The sequence below is a fragment of the Acinonyx jubatus genome, chromosome A2 (assembly GCF_027475565.1).
Source record: "Acinonyx jubatus isolate Ajub_Pintada_27869175 chromosome A2, VMU_Ajub_asm_v1.0, whole genome shotgun sequence".
Taxonomy (NCBI): Eukaryota; Metazoa; Chordata; class Mammalia; order Carnivora; family Felidae; genus Acinonyx; species Acinonyx jubatus.
This window is the reverse complement of record NC_069383.1, coordinates 109,971,679-109,992,467: the sequence shown is the minus strand read 5'-3', so window position 1 is coordinate 109,992,467 and position 20,789 is coordinate 109,971,679. Positions and strand designations below refer to the sequence as shown.

Below are 20,789 nucleotides of genomic sequence, written 5' to 3'. Positions count from 1 at the left end.
AGGACGGGGGGTGGGGAGGGAGCAGAGGGACTTGTCCCCACCCAGAGGGCCCTCCTGAGCAAAATGTGTTCTTTCCTCCGTCGGATCTTTGCTTTGCAACTTCAGAAACTCCTCCATGGAGGGGTTCAGATATCAGGGGATCTGGACCTCTCCAGTTGGCCATGGGAGCCACAGAGAGCTTTGGAGCAGGGTCAGAGCTGTCTTCCAGAAAATGACCATGATAGCAAGTACTGATGGCCCAGGGGGTGGGGAGCGAGGGTAGAGACGTAACATGATACAGTGTCTGCTCTGTGACCTTGGGGCTGGTGTTTCAAGGAGGCTGGACCTGTGGGTTGGCGGGGGGGGGGGGGGGGGGGGGAGGGCCAGAGCACCCAGCTCATTCAGCAAGATGACAGGTGACCCTCTGCCTTGTCCCCAAGTAGTTCTGTCTCCTGCCCAGAGCCGATTTGAAGGGACCCATTCTTATGGGAAACACTCCTTAAACCATGGGGCTATATAGCCCAGTCCTAGGGTGGATGGCTATCAGATTTCTAGACCCAGAAAACCCTTTCTTTCTTTTCTTTTTATTTCTAAGTAATCTGTATATCCATCATGGTGCTTGAACTCACAACCCCAAGATCAAGAGTCACGTGCTCCACCGACTGAACCAGCCAGGAGCCCTGTAGGCCTAGAAAATTCTAACAAAGCCTCTCACAAACCAGGGTACTCACCACTGAAGTGACAGATTTGCAACCGGTCAATTGAGAGACTGTATCCATGCACATCCTATCAGATTGAACCATTTTAAATTCCCCTTTGCAGGTCTAAATCAGCAAAATTAGCCTGGGTGGCTCAGTCGGTTAAGAGTCCGATTTCGGCTCAGGTCATGATCTTGTGGTTTGTGGGTTCAAGCCCCGCATTGGGCCCTGGGCCAACAGCCACAGAGCCCACTTCGGATCCTCTGACTCACTCTCTCTCTGTCACCACCCACCCCCCACCCCCGCCCCTCATGTTCTCCCTTCTCTCTCTCTCTCTCTCAAAAAAAAAAAAAAAAAAAAAAACCAGCAAAATCCAGCAATTCCATATGGTTCAACCTAATACCTGCAAACCTCTGCTTGCTTCCACCATCTATAAGATGTGGGACCTTCCAAGGCCTGGTGACCTAGGGAATGGGACAATGGAACAAGGCGAGGTCAGGCTTTGGAGAGGAGGGACCCAGGTCCGGATCTCTGCTGGCCCTCAACCACCTGTGACTTAACCTTTTCCTCCTCTGAGAGATATCGACCTCCTAAGTCCATGAGCAGTACTCAAAACACCACACATAAGGCACAGCCCGGAGTTGGGGTGCCCAATCAGGGCCTGTTCAGCCCTTTCTGGTCTACCGTGACTCCTTTTCTCTGGCCCTGCTGCCCCTGATCTGTCCCCAGAGACACCTGCTGCCTTGCCTCTTTCGTTCTGTTCAACCCCAAGTCCTGCCTCCTCTAGGACACCTTCCCTGCTTTGCAGACCCAGCACCCTCCTTGTCTATGAGGGTCTGGCCCCGAGTCCAGTGGGCACTGCCTTGAAGAGTGAAGGGTCTGGACTCCCTGTCACCCAGAAATCCATTGAGGGCAGGGGCTGCACTCCCCCTGCCTCCTTCCCACTTCTGTCCCCACCTGCCCAAACCCAGCATGGGAGTGGCCACACAATAGCATTATAGAACGGCCCTCTGTCTCCCTCCAGCACCCCTGGGCTGGACATGGGGTCAGAACTGAGTGACGGGTCAGACTCTCCGCCCTCATGTATGACCTCCACTTTGGAGGGCCAAGTGAGTGTTGGCGCTTTTCACAGAGGGCAAACAGAGGGAGCAGACGGAGAAAGACAAGGATACTCGGAGGCATCTGCAATGCCTGTGGGACATCCAGGTTGAGATGCCAAGGCAGCAGTTAAGCTGGGCAAGGCTGTCATAAAACTGGATCCCAGAAGCCAAAGCTGGAGATACATTTGGAAGTCATCAGCTCTTACCGCCACAGCATTGGCTGAGACCCCTTAAAGAGTTAAATGATATAAAATTCTCAGGTGGGGTCTGAGGGCATGCCAGCCAGCACAGAGGAGTAGGGAGGAAGAGGAGGAACGAGCCAAGTAGACAAGGAGGAGCACCAGGGAGGGATGAGCTGTCTCCTGGAAGCCACCTGAAGAAAGTGACCAGGTGAGGGAGTAATGTAGCATCCGTTGCCTTCTATATAGTAGTGTTCGTGAAACGGACCCCATGAAATGTGCACTATGGGGGCACCCGGCTGGCTCAATAGGTTGAGCGTTGAGGATCTGACTCTTGATTTTGGCTCAGGTCAGGATCCCAGGGTTGTAGGACTGAGCCCCGAGTTGGGCTCCACACTGAGCTTGAGATTCTTTCTCTCTCTCTCTCTCCCTCTGCCCCTCTTCCCTGCTTGCTCTCTCTCTCTAAAATTAATTAAAAATAAACGTGAAAAGAATGAAATGTGCACCATGATGTGTGCACTAGGAAGTGTAGTGTTCATTTCACCGGCCAGATGAGCACTGAGAGGCAGCCATTGGGTCTCACAGGACAGCCGTCGTGGGTGACAAGGTGAGATCGGAACGGCATGTGTAGCCGAGGCAGCTCTTTCTAGAAGTTCTGCCCTAAACCGGACAGAGAGAGAGGTGGCAAGTGGGGGAACCTGTATGCGGGAGAGGGTTATTTCATTGGTTGGCTTTCGTTTTTGGTTTTAAGGTGGAGATATTACAGCACATTTACGTGACTATGCGAATGACCCTACGGAGTGAATCGCGGGGGGGGGGGGGGGGGGGTTGGGGGGGGGTAATGACAGACTCGGTCAAATACCAGTTACTAGACCAGGTAGCACACGCTCGGCGTCCCTGGGGACACTCTGTTGCTTTGCAGCCACATTTTATTTCTTGGAAAATTCCGAGGCATATCCGCCCCTGTCCCACTCTCCACACTCTGTTCTCGGTGGCTTCCTCTTCCCGACTTCATTGCCTGTGGCCTATAGTCACCTAATGAGAATGGCGGCTGGGCTGGGTCATTCCAGACCTTGCCTCCCAAACTTCCTCCCACGTGGCAGGGCCACGGAGGTGTGGGCCCAGAGCCAGTGGCCTGAGCGTGAATCCCAGCAGCTCCAGAACTGAGTTGTGAGGCTTGAGGAAGTTACTCTGGCTGTCTGTGCCTCTGCAAAATGGGGGTAATGGCAGTACCTACTTCCTAGGGTTGCTGCGAGGAAAATGTTTAAAGCACTGAGAACAGTGCCTGGCACCTAGTAAGCATTCTGAAAGATTTAGCTGTTGTTGTTTTTGGTTATTGTTGGTAATGCACAAAGTTGCACTTGGGGCAGGGTTTCCAAGATTCAAGTGGCTGTGGGCATGTGGGGAGAGGAGGGACCAGGGTGCCAGCGCTAGCCTATGCTAGGAAACTTGTAAATAAGGGCTGGGTCCCTCCGTCTCATATTGTTTGTTGAAGCCCTTAAATAATTTAGGGGGGAAAGCAGCATTTCAGAGTGGGAAGACATAGATATTGTCAAGTTCGGCCTCCAACTCTGTTCAAAATTCCAGCCCACTGAAGTCCCTTACCTCCTTACATACCTCCTTGGCCCAGAAGCTCATTACCTTACAAGACAGCCCATTCTGTTCTTGGTCAGCAATCCCTGTGAGAAAGTCATTCCTCACAGTGAGCTAAAACTGCCTCCTTCTGATTCTCCAAATCTCATCTTTGCTTCCCTCTCCTTCTCTCCTTCTGGGCAAGCATTGCCCTCTGGGGCCATAAAAAGGCTACTTGTCTCCACCTTTGAGTCTTGGAAACAGTGACCCCATACCCTCGTGTCTTCTCTTCTCCGGGCTGTATGAGCCTTTGGAAACCTCACATGGTGTCATGCTTAAACAAGAATACCCGCCCATGGCCTTTTCACACTGACAGCTGCCAAGCCAGATCCCTGTTCTCCGCTTGCATTACAGGAGCTTGAATACAGGACTTAATCAGTCAGAGTTATTGGCTTGTAAAACACAAAAGTTTAGGGGCTCCTGGTGGCTCAGTCGCTTGAGCATCCAACTCTTGATTTCTGCTCACGTCATGATCCCAGGGTCCTGGGATCGAGCCCCACATTGGGCTCTGCACTAAGCGTGGAGCCTGGTTGGGATTCTCTCTCTCTCTGCCCCTCTCTCCCAGTCATGTGCTCGCGCTCTCTCCCCAAAATAAAACATTTTAAAAACACACACACAAAAGTTTAGGGTTAGCCCTGATCCAGCAACCCAAATCATGTCATTAAGGATGTCGTTTCTGTTGTCATCTTCAGGCTCTCTCTGTAGCTCCCTGCATCTCCAGCCAGCCCCCTGGGCTGTCACATCTCCCTACATGTCGTCCTCAGACCTCACCAGGCAGGGAGCCAGCGGATCCGCGGGAAACCCCAGCAGACAGTTCCTTTGGTCTCATTGGCTACCTGTGCAGGCCTGGGCCAATCACGGTGGCCAGGGATGGGATCATGCTAATTAGCATGGGGAGGAGCCACACGCCACGCCCTCCTCTGAGCAGACTAGCTGCTGGTGGTAGGGGTAGGTGAGCAGGTGAGACATCTGGGTGGCAGTCAGGGAAGCTGCCACCAACGGGGAGGAGGTGCTGGGTGGCCCCAGGCAGCCGATGCCCTGCTCTGGGTCCCGAGCGCAGTCCCGCAGATCCCCTCTTGTTTGGCTCAGCAGACAGTCCCCCTGATGCTGAATCCACCCAACAAACACTGGGCACCCACACCTGCTAGGACTCTCTGCAGTGCCGCGTCCCCATGTCCCAATCACTCTGGAACGGCTGCTGTCGTTTCCTTGACATGCATGCTGGCCAAGCTGGCTCCTCTGAATACTCACACAGGCCTGATCACCAGAACGCAAGCAGAGATGGGAGGACCTCAGAGGCCATCGGCTCCAGCGACCCATCTGCAAAATGGGGACCAAGTCCCACTGCCACTTCCTCATTGGCAAGGCCAGGGCTGGCACCAAGGCCCCCGCTTCATCCACGGTGTCGTGTGGCTTCTATCTTTACAGTGGTCTGTGTGGGCAAGGACTGGCCGGTGACTTCAAACAGCAACTCCTGAACTGAGCAGAAGGGTCCTCGGTTTCCAATAATACTTGGCCCCGGAAAGATCCACTGAAGTGAATCTGCACAAAATGGGACCAAAGAGAGTGGCCTGTGTCTGACTTGACTGAGGCTTTAACTTGAAAACTAAACCCAAAATGTATTAAAGTGAGTTTCTTGTGCTACTTAGCAGATACAACCAGGTGATGTTTTCAACTACTTATTCCTTCTTTTTTTTTTTTCCATTGTAACATGTATACATAACATACAACTTAACAATTGTAGCCATTTTTTAGTGCACAGTTCAGTGCCCTTAAGTACATTCACACTGTTGTGCAACCATCCCCCCACCCATCCACAGAACCTCTCTCATCTTCCCAAAATGTAACTTTGTCCCCATTAAACACTAACTCCCCATTCTCCTGGCCCCCAGCCCCCCACCCGGCACCCACCCTCCTACTTTCTGTCTCCAGGAATCTGAGCGCTCTAGGGACCTCACAGAAGTGGGATCATACAGCATTTGTCCTCTGATGACTGGCTTCTTTCGCTGAGCACCATGTCAAGTCTCGTCCGTGTTGTAGCACGTCGGTATTTCCTCCCTTTGGGAGGCTGGATAATATTGCATTGTATGGATAGATCACACTTTATCCATTCAACCATCAATGGGCACTTGGGTCACTTCTACCTTTTGAATCATGCTGCGGTGGACAAGGGTGTATCAACATCTGCTTGAGTCCCGGCTTTCAGATCTTTTGGGTACATACCCAGAAGTGGTCTACCGGGTCACACGGCAATTCTATTTTTCACTTTTCACTCCTTTTTTAAAAGCAATCTTCATGACTGTAGGACAGTGTATTAATTCTTAGATGTAGACTGTTTCTGGGTTGATTATATTCCTTTTGGAATAATTTTCCCAACAAAACTGTGTGAAAACACAATGGGGCGTCCTTAACGTCACATTTTCTTGTTGTTGCAACTGGGTCATGAGGAGGGTCTCTTTGCAAAAGTATTCGAGACTTTTGATCGTTTTTCTAAGGGCTTTTCCCAGTCCCCCGAGTCTCTTCTGGTGCTCCTGGCCCTTCCTAATCCTGTTGATTTTTCTCTTGTTCAGTTGTAAACTGGCCCAACTCTGCCACATTCCCACCATCAGTGGCTTTGCCTGTGAGTCCCATGGTTCCCCAGTAGCCCTTCAACGACACCCCCACAGCCTCTTCTTTTCCAAGATGTGAAATTTCACTTCACAGCCCTTTCTTTTCTATTGGGCTGTTACATCTGACAGGGAGAGGTTGAGTAACAACAGATTCTGAAGAGATGAAAGACAGATGTGGGTATAAAATGAAAGAGGAGGAAAGGGCTAGTTTAATAAGCAGCCAGTTCATTAGTGAATATTTTCATGCTAGGATAGATTTGTTTTTCTTTTTTTCCCTTGATTTTGTAAGGGCAGTGACACGGACCCTGAAGATTCAAGTGAGGACCTTAGAATATCAAGAACATTGATTGATGAGGGTGAAGTAGGTTCTCCAAAGCCCAATTAAAAGTAACTGAAACAATTAAGACTTTTAAAAAAATCTCTCCCATAATAAGAAGTCCCGCAGTGGGAGGTCCAGGACTCTCAGCAGCTGAAAGATATCAGGGCTCTTGTTCAACTACTCCATAATTCTCTCAGCCATTTCTTCATGGTCACAAGATGGCTGCCAGTGTTTCAAACATATCCACACGACAAAGTCCAAAGGCAAGAAGGAAGGGCATTTTCTTTCCTGATTTACTTTTAGTAAGGGATAAAAATCCATTCCAGAGGCTCCCCAGAAGATTTTTCCTTTAGCCTCCTTGGCTAAAATTAGATTGCAGCCTGTGCCTTAGATGCAAGGGACACTGGGACAGGGAGTGTCTGTCATGGAAGTCTGACTCTAACATCCTGGCTGTTGGGTAGAGAGCCAGTAAGGTCAACCACATGGTCTTCTTCAGGCACATCATAGCTCACCTGTACAGAGTAAGCAGTGGCAGAGGGTGGGTCCACATCCCACACTGCCAGCAGGAAGCTGGCCAAGCCCCCTCTTCCCTCTCAGCACCTGTGTCTTCTCCCCTGCCCACAGGTCAGAGGGCACCCAGCTCCCAATCTCCTCACAAGGCAGCCCAGAGCCAGAAGCCAAGAGTGGTGAACCTGAGGAAAGTGGGACCAGAAGCCCAGACACCTCTCCAGAGGGAGCCTGGCAGTCAGACAGCAGCTCCGGGAACAGACCCCTGGACGAAGGTTTGTCCCTGCACACAGTGCTCGCTGGGCTCAGCCATGGGCAGGTGCGGAGGGACCGCTGGATGCCATCTTTCCAGTTCATCTTCAGAGCCCCTTGTCTGCCCCTGCCTCGGGCACCAGGACGTGTTAATGACCGTGACCGTAATGATACCACACACACACACACACACGCATATATACATGCACACATACACAACACACACACACACAGCACCAGGAAATCCCGAGGACAAGAAACAAACCGTCAATATTGGGAACACGATTCACGCAACCAAAACGTCATGGATCAGTCACCTCAACCCTGGTTCTGTTTGGTACGGGACAGTTTCTTATTTTTCTTTTTTAACATTGATTTATTTTTGAGAAAGAAAGAGAGACAGAGCGTGAGCGGGGGCGGGGCAGAGCGAGAGGAAGACACAGAATCCAAAGCAGGCTCCAGGCTGTCAGCACAGAGCCCGACGCGGGGCTTGAACTCACGAACCATGAGATCGTGACCTAAGCCCAAGTCAGACACCCAACCGATTGAGCCACCCAGGCGCTCTGGTCCGGGACAGTTTCTATTGAAACTAAACGGAAGGGCCCTGAGCCCACCCAGCTGGGACAGTCAGGCTGGAGAGACGGGTGTCCCAAATCAGGATACCTGAATCAGTGGTTCCCAAACCTGCCAGGTGGCCCGGATCACAGATGCCCAGGCCCACCTCAGATCTGCTGCTTCTGATTCTCCTCTCCCTCTACGGGGGGGAAGGTATGCACAGCTTTGCTGCTCAGGATACTATCTGTCTGCGAGGGTCAGGCCATTGTCACTGTCAAACTGGCTTGAGTTAGATGGAAGGTACGGTGCGGGGAATTAATTAAAAAGTCCAAGTGGGCTTTGGGCACAGCCGAGATGTCAGAACTGCACCCCTTGCTGCCTTGCCTTCGTGGACCCATCGTGCGGAAGGCGCTCCCCTCTTACTGACCAGACAGCCCCCAGGAGCTCCAGACCCACACCCTCCAACTCCCAGGCCAGGGGAATGCAGGCCCTTCTCTTCCCTGGAAGTTTGAATCAGATTTTGGCCTGACTGTCCTCGGCCCGCCCTGGGTCTGCTGCCCTGGCTGAACCAGTCCCGTGGCCATCTAGTCTGCACTCTGCCTGGCCAGGCTGGACATCTGTGTCCCCGGGACTGGGGTGGAGTGGGGAGGAAAGGGAGGGCTCCCCCGGAGAGATATTCGGGGGCTGTTTCCCCCCCCCCCCCGGAGACAGAGCCTGATGCTGGGTGACAGGACACCAGGAGGCCACAACCAACCCCGGGGTTTCTGATGCACAGCCAGACTGGGGGACACCAACCAGACACAGCCATGCTGGGGATCACACAGAGTCACTCTTATGACTGCTCTTCCTCTGCATCCCCCGCCCCCCCCCCCCCCAGTGTCAAAGGCATGCAGCCCCCTGCGAGCTGAAAACCTGTTCAACCTGGTGTGTGTGCCAGCAGAGCCCCAGCCCCCGCCCCACAGCTTTCCTGGCTGGGATGGCCATATCCTCAAATGGGAATAATATTGCATCTCTGAGGGCACAGACAGGTCCCGGCTGGTTTTGTCATCTTAGAAAGCAGAGAAGAAAAAGGGCTTCTCTCTCTCAGGGTCCCTGGGTAGAACGTCAGGGAGGGGCTCTGGGTGGCCGGCTCGGCTCCTGGTGGAGCCTTGGTGGCTTCCCCCTGGGGTGGGCTGCCTGGTTCCCTCCCTCTGTCCCTTGTCCCTGCATCCCGTGTTTCTCCAGCAGTGGACGGGCAGCTGTTCCGCTCAGTGGAGGGCCAGGCCGCCTCCGACGAAGAAGAGGAGGCCAAGAAGTGGCAGGAAGAGCAGAGGTCACTGGCCAAGGTCAAGACGCTGCTGGCTCGCCTCTCCAGCTGCAGGAGTGGGTATGTGTGCCGCGGAGGGCGGCGGGGGGGGGGGGGCGCGAGAGGCCCAGAGCCCCTTCACACAGTGACAGAGCTTGAGCTTGGAAGGCTGACAGGCCTGATTCTGTCCCCTAGTCCATAGGAGGGAAGTGATCAGATGCCCCGCCCCCCACCCCAGGCATGTGCGGGGATGAAATGAGGGGACTGGCAAAGGCACACTTTGTGGGGGGCTTTAATGACCGTTGGTGTCTTCTCAGTCCCCTGGCCGCTATCCCAGGACATGCCCACAGCTCCATGTAATTCCAGGACATACCAGACCCTTCCTTACCCGGTCGCTCCTGCGAGAAACAGCGTTTACGGTGCCCTCCTCCAGCCTGGCCCAGGTCAGGGGCCTTCTGACTCCCCAACTTATGTAATCCTCACGACCACCCTAGAGGGGAGAAAGACCCAGATGCCTGGGGCACCTCAGACAAGTCTCCTGACTCCTCTGAGCCTCAGCTTCCTCGTCTCTAAGGCAGGCAAGAGGTTTGTGAAGATTTGTTGTCAAGGCTATAAAATGCCTAACAGGTGCCTGACCGCAGTAGGTACGCCACCAAGGGGCAGCACTGGTGTTTATTATTATATTGTATGGTGCTGTCAGCTTTCCAGGACTATTGTCACCACCGACCCTTAAGTCAACAACAAGCATTTATTAAGCACCTACTTCATGCCAGACAAATCTGGAGGCTCTGAGAGAACGGCAATAAACAAGACAGCAGCCCTCCTCTCCTGGAGCCCCTATTCTAGTGAGTGGTGACAAGTAGGAGGAAAATAAGGTGAAGCAGCAGAAGAGGGAGGGGCAAGGAGATGCCAGGAAGGCCACTCTAAGAAGGTGCTATTGGAGCAAAGACCTGAAGGAAATGAGGGAAGAGCATTCCAGGAAGAGGGAACAGCAAGAAGTGCAAAGGCCCTGAGGCATGTTGGAGGGGCGGTGAGGAGGCTTCTGTGGCTAGAGCACAGTGAGTGAAGATGGATGAGAGGGAGGCCAGGGAGATCAGAGGGGCACATTGGGTGAGGCCTTTGGCTTTTCCTCTCAGTCAGATGGGGAGCCATGGGAGGGGTACTGACCAGGGGGTGCCATGGCCTGACTTTTAGACTCGGTGGCAACACCCACTTTCTGAGGCTGGAGCAGACTCTGGAAAGCAGCCCCACAGTGCTGGTGCTCTCCTTTGCTGCAGGTGTGATGAACAGACAGCCAAGAAGCTTGTGACTTACTTCGGCCACTTTGGCAGTGCTGACCATGCCTGTACCCTGGAGGAGCTGGAGGCTCGCATCGCCGTGCTGGTGGAGCAGCTGGGGACCCAGGGCTGCAGTGAGAAGACCCTGGGGACACCTGGGGAGGAGGTCAGCTGAGCCCCAGAGGTCGAGGTCTGGACCAATGCTAAAGTCTCTCATAGCTGGAAGAACCCTGAGGGATGTCAGCCAAGTCCTGTGCCCTGTTCACAGATGGGTAAACCAAGACTCAAAGAGATGTGCCTTCCTTTGTCGTAGATTTAACGAAGAATATTTTGGTTGCAAGTTAAAGGAACCGTCTCAGAACAGCTTGCGTGCAGAATAGGTATTTATTAGAATATGGAGCTGGCAAGAACAGCCGAGGAGATGAGCGTCAGAAACAGCTGGATCCAGCGACTCAGACCAGATTGTTGCCACCTATCTGCTCTGTGTTTCTCTTGGCGCTGGCCTCATTTCGCCCTCCTTCAGAAAGGCTTCCTCTGTATGGTGGGGAAAGGGACCAGAGACAGCTCCAGCCTCCCACTGGCCCACCTAAGAAAACCCAGGGGGATAAGAGCCCAATATACTAAACCTCAGGGAGGAACGCCAACCGGCCCAGCCTCAGTCATGGAGTGTCCCTGGGCCAGTCCCTGTGGTAGCCGGGCAAGATTCAGTGATTAGCAGCTCCATCAAAGTCAGATGAGGGGGAGGAGGGACACTGTCCCCCAGGAGAGTTATGGAGGGTCAGGGAGGGATATACACCAACAGCCAATGGCGAGGTGTCTCCGTTTCAATGAGACCGCTTGGCATTTTTTCTCATCTCTCCACTCCTAGCAACTTCTCCATCCCACAGTAATCAAGTGTGGAGTGCTACTGAGAGTCGCCATTTCATTAAGCCCCAGCACATTACGCTTTTGCAAACTGTCGTTTTGATAGAAGATCGTTTTATATTTATATACCTGAAATTCTAAACCCATGCTGTCTTTGACGTTGCTCTGATGCAGTTCCACAAGGCATAGCCACCGCCCCTTTTCTAAGTAAATTTCCAGGAAGTGGGGATCAGGAGAGTTACTGAGGCACACGAGCTGTGTCCCCAAGCCCATCTTCCAGGCCCGTCTGCAGGAGGCATAGGCACCATGCCTTCTCTGTCCCGCCCAAAGCCCAAAGAGGACTCAGAGTGTCCAAGGGCACCACGTCTTCGGCTGCTTCTCTTTCCCTCCATCAGTGCTAAGAACAGGGACCACCTTACTCCTGGCATCCCTGCTTTAGAAGGCAGATAGCCGTGTGACACTTTATGACTGCCTGGCATCTGCCCCCTAGTGGGTATCCCAGTGGATACCCACGGTCTCAGTGCTCCCCTGGCCAAGGGTGGGCCAGTGACTCACACTGGCCCAATCAGGCCCCTCTCCTGAGGCCTTCCATCTTGAGAGAGATGGGAGAGTTGCTGGAAAGTGTTCTTCGCAGCTCTGGCCCCTGGACAAGAGGCCTGAGACCGTCCTACTGTCTCAGACCCCACTGCTGCCCCATCCCTGAGCTTCTCCAGCCACCGGTCTGTTCTGGGAATGACCCATAGCTCACTAGCGAATGTTTTTTCTGTTTAAGCTAGCCAGAAAAGTTTCTGTTGCTTGCAACCAAAAAAAATTTTTTTTCATTTAAATTAAAAAAAAAAAAAAAAATATATATATATATATATATATATATATATATATATATATATATGAAAAGAAAGCATATGGATTGAGAAGGGAAAATGAAGTTCTCCAATAGAAACCAAAATATGCATATTCTTACATTAACCCAACACACTGTGCGACCTTAGGCCAGACATGCAGCCTCTCTGGGCTGTGGGGGTGGGGGGGCAGAGGGGGCCAGATGACCTCTGAGAAAGGGCCAAGGCAAGCTGTGGGTCCTGCCCGGAGACAGCACGGTGAGTGTGGGCGCTGAGTCCCTGTTGGTCCCCGCAGGCAGAGCTGCAGCGGAAGGTGGAAGAGAATGAGCAGCTGAGGCTGGAGCTGCAGATGGTGGAGACAGAGAGGGTGCGGCTGTCCCTGCTGGAGGAGAAGCTGGTAGACGTGGTGCAGCTCCTGCAAAGGCTCCGGGACCTGGTAGGCTCACAGGAGGTGGCCCACCCAGGGCAACGAGAGGGGCTCTCAGGAGGGGGCACCGGCCTATGTCGGGCGCCTGGCTCTGAGCTTTCCTCACATTAGGCAGGTCTTATCTCCACTTTCCAATGCAGAAAAGGAGGCTCAGGGAAGGTAATTAAAAACAAGAGGAGGCTCTCTAATTTGTTCTATAAAGCTAACCTAACTTTGATTTCAAAACCACAGAAGGATGAATATAAGAAAGGAAAATCATAGGGGAGCCTGGGTAGCTTAGTTGGTTAAGCATCTGACTTTGGCTCAGGTCATGATTTCAGTTTGTGGGTTCGGGCCCCACGTCGGGCTCCATGCTGACAGCTCAGAGCTTGGAGCCTGCTTCGGATTCCGTGTCTTCTCTTTCTGCCCCTTCCCCACTCGCACTTTGTCTCTCTCTTCTTCAAAAATAAATAAACATTAAAAAAAAAAGAAAGAAGAACAGTAAGGACCCTCCTTTACCAGATAAGGAGTCTCAGCCAACTACGTCTCACAAACCTCACAGATATTGGTGAAATGTTAGAAGGAATCCTTCTAAAGTCAGAATCAAGACCAGCATGACTGTCCTCACTGTCTGTATTCCAGCTAGATGTTCCAGCCAATGGGATAAGACAAGAAAAAAAAGGAAAAGGTGTAAGGATTAGACAAGAAGACATTAAGCTATCAGTAATTATATATCATATTCATCTACACAGAAATACCCAAGAGAATCCATAAGCAAATTATTGTAATTTCTTGGCAAGGTGAATGATAAAATATCAGAGTACAGAAATCAATCGTGTTCCTAAATAGCATCAGCAAACTATTTAGAAAAAAAAAATTTTTTTGAGGGGTGCCTGGGTGGCTCCATCAGTTAAGCATCCAACTTTGGCTCAGGTCACAATCTCACGGTTTATGGGTTCGAGCCCCGCATCAGGCTCTCTGCTGTCAGCACAGAGCCTGCTTCAGAGTCTCTGTCCCCACTTCTCTCTGCCTCTCCCCCGACTCATGTTCTCTCTCTCTCTCTCTCTCTCAAAAATAAATAAACATTTAAATTTTTTTTTCTTGAGAGACAATTAACTTAGGATTACAGCCGCTGTAAGGTGAAAGTGGGATCTGAACCCGGCTTGCCTGAGTTTTAAGCAGGCTCTTACCTGTGCACCAGACTGCCTAGGATACAGAACCAGCAAGGCCCAGGCCAGATTAGCACAGCCTGGGAGAAGAGCTGAGGGGCAGCCAGCACCAGCAGGCAACTTCTGGCCATGCAGCCTGTGGGTAAATGCTGGTTCTTCTGCCTCCTTGCTGGGTGGCTATGGCCGAATGTCTCATTCTTTCTCAGCACTGCTTTTTTCACCCATTAAAAGGAGCCTAATAATATAAGCTGTTCCAAAGGTTACATGAGAGCATGCATAGAAATGCTCTTATTCATGTTTATTTCCCAAGTGCCTACTTCTCCTTGGGCACATGAGTGGTAATCCACAAATATGTGATCTTTGATGGAATGGGTCCCGCATACCACTCAATCCACCCACCAAAAGTCTCTGAGAAGCCCAGCAAGCAGTGTTGCCAGCCTAGGGCCAGGGGGCCAGGAAGGGAGGGGGGTAGTGACTCTCTGTGCCCTAGGGAGCCATGCAGAAGCCCGTAGGGGCCACCAAGTCCGAGCTGCTGAACGAGGACACAGCCGCCACAGTGCAGTCCAGCCCTGTCTCTATTTCTTTTTCAGAACATATCGAAAAGAGCCCTGGGGAAGATTTTGCTGAACACGCTGGATGCTTGCAAGGACCCCACACATGGTAGGAGATCTCTCCTATCTTTCAGAGCCTGGACAGCATCTGATGGTGGCCTGACTCAGCACTGTCTGTCCTGAGTGTCTTGTCTGCAAAATGCCACTGTCATTACCGCCCTGAAAGTACGTAGTCAGGAAGAGTCAAAATGCTATTTGACAAGAGCAGGGGAACAGAAGTCCTGGGAAGAAGAGCCCAGCAGAAGCCAGCAGGGCCAAAACCCCCAAGGGAACTGGGCAGGGTTCCCTGCTCTCAGTTCAGTCGGCAGGCTGACTATGTGCCAGGCTCTGGAGAGGCACCTCACATGGTTTTAACCCCCTGCGTCATGACAGCAGCCCACTGAAGAAGGTTCTGTTATTGTGCCCATTCCACAGATGGAGAGACTGAAGCACAGAGAGGCCAAGTGCCAGCTGCACCCAAAGCCTTAGGTCTCTCCTTTAAGCACTGAGCTACATGGTCACCATTTTTAGATAAAGTTCGGGGGCAGTAGGATTACATCAGGGCCAGATTGTGTCTCGTGAAATCAAGACGAGCCAGGCCAAGCTCTCTCCTCAAAGGGCCTCACGCTAATGGGATGACCAACTGATCATAAGCCTTTGCTCGCTAGCCTCACAGGGCATTGCTGGGCAAGGCTTGGGTATGTCTAGCACCTGGAATGGCCCCTGGAATCGAGAGGGAGGTCAGAAATTATGTGCTAGGAGCCGGCTTCTCTGGGGTCCTCAGTGGGAGTGAGACAAGAGAGGGCTGGGGAGGGCCCCAGAAAGAAAAGTGGCTCTGTGGGCCATGGTGAGCAAACTGACGTGCCCTCCCTGTCTACTCCTCCCTTCCAGAGGGGAGATCTGGACCCTCAGCCATCCTGGACGCCCTGCACACGGCTTTGGCTGGCTGTGAGCTCTTGCGGAGAGAGCCCTCGGCACCAGCCTCCACGGCTCCTGCACTCGCCAACCCCCTCCTCATCTCCTGCTGAGGCCACTGGCCCAACCTGTGGGCACCTGGGTCACCCTGACCTCCATCAGACCAGCCTCCACGTCAGCCTGACCAGCATCACATCTTCAGAACCCTGGAGACCCAGACTCCTTGTGGGACTGGACCTAACCCCAGAGCCTCCCATGACAGAGCCTGACAGACATCCTTTCCTTTCGTTCCTCACAGATTCCCTTGCGTTCCTGCTGCCAGAGTTCATGTTCAAACCCTGGGGCTGCTGGATCAGCCCATACCTGCTGCTGCTTCCCCTGCCCTCAGTGCAGAGTTGCCTACATTCATGCACAACCCGGCCCAGAATCCCCTCCCTGGGCTCCTGGAGTCTTTTCCCCTTCCAGCACTGCCCCCTTCCTGTCACCCATGTGCCTGATGCAGGCACACTGTGCCCAACCTCCAGGCCACACAGGCTGGGGAAGCATAAGGAGGGGGTGATCACTGCAGGCTTCCAGGTAGAGGCTGCCCTTGAACTAACTCTAGAAGAGAGGCAGGATTTCGATGGACAGAGAGGGGAGAGAAGGACATTAAATGCTAATGTGAGGAAACAGCAAGAGCAAAGAGTGGGGCCAGAAAGGGCCCCCCTTAGTACAGTACCTGGAACACCTCTTTCACAAGCATGCAGTGGGTACTGGGTTTCATGTGGTCATAGGAGAGAGTAAGACAAGCTGCCCGTTCTCACCTACCTTAACATCTCATAGGAGAGAAAGATACGTTGGCAAATAGCGCAACATGCATGAAATCAGCGCTAAATCAAGGTAAAATAGTTACTCAGGAGTCCAGCCTAGAGGGGTTCATCCGAGCCAAGGAGGGCAGATGCACCACAGAGGGGAATGGCAGGGGTGAGGGCAGGTGCCTGGGGGGACAGTGGCAAGGTCGGGGGTGGGGGAACCCAATAGCAGATGAGGATCCAGGACTTGCTTCCACAGGCGATCAGGAGCCACTGGAGGATTCTGAGCTGCCCCATGGAGCATGGATGGAGAGGAGGGAAGAAGAGGCAGCCGCAGGTCCGTGGGAGGAAGGCGGCACCAGCAGCTTGGGGCCAAAGCTACAGGGACACAGAAGGGGATCATGGGAGAAGGAGGACCAAGGGGTACCCAGGGGGAGCCTGGGAGCAGCGGACACTCCGGGGCAGGGCAGCAGGGACTGGGGACAAACAATGACCGACCTCCTCTCTGACCTCAGACACTCAGCACCTTGGATGGGGCCAGAAGGCATCAGGGAGCCACTGCAGGCTCCTAAGCAGGGTGACACAGGCCCCAACCCAGTTTCTCTATGGTTCCTCTGGGAATGGAAGGAAAGAGACCAAGGCCAGTGGCCATTCCAGGGGGCCACCTCACCCCTGGTCCTGTCAGATGAGCCAGGCTTTTTTGAGAAGGCCCCTAGGACTCTTCAGGGGCCAGTGGGCAGGGAAGAGCCTTGAGGAGGCTGGTCTGAGCCCTGAGGAGGGGGCTGCCCCCCAACTTGCTCCTCTCAGCTCAGCCTGAGCCCACCAGGCCCGCCTCCCCCGGCTGTGCTGCTGACTGCATGACCCAGGTGAGCCTCACCTGTGCCCCGCCCAGTGAGAAGGGCCAGCTGTTCCGTATCCTGACCATGGCAGCAAGCACAGGACGCTACACATGTGTTAAGATTCACAGACCTGGAAGCTGTCCTCAAAAAAGTCAACTTGACCGTTATGTTACTAAAACCCAAGAGCCACCGGAAGACACATTCCTACAGTGCCTCCAGGTCTAGCCACCTGAAATCTTCAGACAGAGGCACAGAGGGCTGTCATAGGTTACAGTCACAGTAAGCTTCATCCTCGGGATGTCCCTCATTAAGATCTGCTCTTACCAACTGCCCGGCCATCCGTGGTTCATCGCCACACTTGTATGCCCCTCAGCTTATTGGAGGCAAGTTGAGGTGGATTAGGATGGAGAAGTGCCCAGAGAGGGTGAGCTACCCGGTAAATCAGCATCCAAGCCTGGAGCAGGCCTGTTTCGGCCCGTATCTCATGTACTTTCTACCACAGCCAGCTGTCTCTGGCTAGGAAACTCTGGGCTCGCTAAGGGCTTGGGGTCTGGATTAGTTAGGGTACAGGCTAAATTGCCTCGATAAAGAGACCCCAAAATACTCTGGGTCCAAGAGGATAGAACTTTACTTCCCTGCTGTAACAATCCAAAGGTGCGTGGTCCTGGTTGGCAGAGCAGCTCTGCTCTATGTGGTCACCCACGGACCCAGGTCCCTTCCACTTTGTGGCTCTGCCATTCCGTAGAGTGATGTCCTCCCTTGCACGGTGGAGGCCAATTCATCAGAATTGTATCTGCCTTCCAACCCATAGGAAGGAGGAGAGGGGAAGGGAAGGAAAGGCTCTCTGGCTCACAAGGTTTCTACTTACACCCCACTGGCCATGCCTAGCTGCAAGGGAAGCTGGGAGATGTAGTCTGTGGCTGGGCAACCATGTGCCCAGTTTCCAGTCCAGCATGTAAGGAGCTGGGGAGTCATCAGCCCATCCTAACGACAAGTAAAAAGCTGAACAAGCTGGAAATTCAACAAATCCTCTTAAATCCATGAACGTCACAGGGCAAAGGCTGCCCCCCAAATTGGAGAGACAGACTGCCGAATGCAGAGAATCACAACTTGCCAAAGCAGAAGCCACCTTCTCAGGAACCGGTACCAGAATAGGAAAAGCTCAACTGTGATTGACAAATTGGTGGAGGCTCAGTGTGGACAAGTATGAGAGTTAAAAACTCCAGGGTGACCCAGTCACGGAAGGGGTGGAGTCCCACACCTTGGTGAGCTTTACCTTCTGAAGCTCTACCAGGTCCTCACAGTGAAACTCAGAGAGGAAAAAAACCTGCGTCTCACAGTAGAAGGGAAAGTAACCATGTTGAAATATGCCAGAACACTCTATGTTTCTTAACAAGGCCCTTAAGAGAAACTATTTTGGCAGAGCTTAACTTATTGGGGTTTTATCAGAGCCTATATTAATTTTAGACAGAGCAGACTTCAGAAAAGGAAAAATGTTGAGGCATTATGTAATGCCTCTTTTTATAATGATGATAAAGGGTCAGTTCTCCAAGAAGACATAACAGTCCTTAATGTATATGCGCCTAACAACAGTGTCAAAATATATAAGGCAAAAACCAGTAGAACTACAAGTTGAAATGGATGGATCCACTATTATATATGGAGACTTCAACTCCCCTTTAACAGAAATGGGCAGATCCAGCAGGTATAAAATCAGTAAGGACACAATTGAACTCAACAGTACCATCAACCAACTGGATCTAATTGATACCTATGGAGGACTTCATCCAGAAAATACAGAATGCACATTTTTCTCAAGATCACATGGAATATTCACCAAGATATACCATATTCTGGGTCATAAAACACACCCTCACAATTTCCAATGTGTTCTGTATGCTCTCAGACCATAATAGAATTAAACTAGAAATCAATCAACAAAAGTAGGTGGAAAATCTCTGAATATGTAGAAATTAAACAACATACTCCTAAATAACATGTAGGTGAAAGAAAAAATCTCAAGGAGACTTAAAAATGCTTTGAGCTAAATGAAAATGAAATAAAATCTACCAAAATTTGTGGGATGCAGTGATTACAGGGAAGTTTATAGCATTGATGCATATATTGGAAAAGAAAAAGATGTAAAATCAAAAACCTAAGCTTCCACCTAGGAAACTAGAAGAATAAGAGCAAATTAAGTCCAAAATAAGCAGAAGAAATAATTTTAAAAATTAGAGCAGAAATCAATGAAATTGAAAATGAGAAAACAATAAAGAAAAACAATGAAACCAAAAGCTGGTTCTTTGACAAGGTGAATAGATTCAATAATCCTCTAGCCAGACTAATTGAGAAAAATAGAGAAGACACATATTGCTAATATCAGACATGAATGAGGATGTATCACGATGGATCCCACGAACATTAAAAGGATAATAAAGCAATGTTATGAAAAACTTGAAGTCCCCAAATCTGATTACCTAGATGACATGGCCCAATTCCTTGAAAGACACAATCGGCCAACACTCACACAAGAAGAAATCCGAACAGGCCTATATCTACTAAAAAGGTTGAATCAGGGGCACCTGACTGGCTCAGTCAGTAGTGCATGTGACTCTTGATTTTGGGGTTGTAAGTTCAAGCCCCACATTGGATGTAGAGATTACCCAAAATTAAAATCTTTTAAATATTAAATAAAGGGATTGAATTAATAATTAATAACCTTCCCAAACAGAAAGCACCAGGCCCCAGATGGGTTCACCGGTAAATTTAAGGAAGAAACATTTAAGGAAGAAATTCTTCCAATTTCCTGCAATCTCTTCCAGAAGACAGAAGCAGAGGGAATACTCCCTAACTCATTCTGAGGCCAGAATTACTCTAATACCAAAATTAAACAAAGCTATTACAAGAAAAGAAAACTACACGGGATGCCTGGGTGGCTCAGTCTTAAGCGTCCAACTCTTGATTTTGGTTCAGGTCATGATCTTATGGTTCGTGAGTTCGAGGCCCCCATCAGGCTCTGCACTGACAGGCTGCTTGGGATTCTCTGTGTCTCTCTCTCTCTCTGCACCTCCCCCACTCATGCTCTCTCTCAAAAATAAATAAACATTTAAAAAAAAGAGAGAAAAATTAGAGCTACATCATGAACACAGGTGCAAAAGTCCTCAAAAAAGTAAATCCAACAATGTACAAAAAGAATTATACACCATCACCAAGTGGGATTTATCCCACGTATGCAAGGCCGGCTCAACATTCAAAAATCAACTAATGTAATCCAGCACATCAACAGGCTGAAGAAGAAAAAAAATCTCATGATTATATTAATAAATGCAGAGAAAGCATTTGACAAAATCCAACACTTATTCATAATAAAACACCAACCCATCAGCAAACTAGGCATAGGGAACCTCGTCAACTGGATAAAGAGCATCTACAGAAAACCTACAGCCAACATCACACTTAATGAGAGAAAAACTAGATAATTTCCAACTAAGACCAGCAACAAGGCAAGGATGTCCCCCTCTCCTTTTCAACACCTTATGTCCCCCACCATTCCTTTCCAACATCTTATTGGAAGTCCCAGCCAATGCAATAAGACAAGAAAAGGAAATGAAAGGTGCTATGGACTGAAAACTTGCATCTCCTCAAAGTTCATATGTTGAAACCCTAATCCCCAGTGGGATAGTATTTGGAGCAGAGGCCTTTGGGAGGTAATTAGGTCATGAGGGTGGAGCCATCATGATTATTAGTGCTGTTATAAGAAGAGACCTGAGACTGCTTGCTTCCTCTGTCTCTCTGTCTCTGCCATGCAAGGATACAAGAAGGTGACAGTCCATAAACCAGGAAGAGGGCCCCCACCAAGAATCCAATGATGCTGGCATGCTAATCCAGCCTCTGGAACTGTGAGAAATGTTTGTCATTTAAGCCCCCCAGTCCATGGTGTTTGTTATTAGCAACCTAAACTGATTAAGTCAAAAGATACACAGA

General features: G+C 50.9%; 1 protein-coding gene across 1 annotated transcript in view; it reads left to right on the top strand.

The window, feature by feature from the left end:
• Positions 1 to 19,795, top strand: part of EFCC1 (EF-hand and coiled-coil domain containing 1) — a gene marked incomplete at its 5' end in the record, with an annotated part of 43,461 nt that extends 23,666 nt beyond the window's left edge. The window contains 6 exons of the mRNA XM_053220293.1: positions 7,141 to 7,298; positions 9,058 to 9,196; positions 10,393 to 10,558; positions 12,391 to 12,531; positions 14,261 to 14,330; positions 15,152 to 19,795. Coding sequence (XP_053076268.1) covers positions 7,141 to 7,298; positions 9,058 to 9,196; positions 10,393 to 10,558; positions 12,391 to 12,531; positions 14,261 to 14,330; positions 15,152 to 15,288 — 811 coding nt within the window. The remainder of the gene's footprint in view (positions 1 to 7,140; positions 7,299 to 9,057; positions 9,197 to 10,392; positions 10,559 to 12,390; positions 12,532 to 14,260; positions 14,331 to 15,151) is intronic.
• Positions 19,796 to 20,789: the final 994 nt, after the last annotated feature.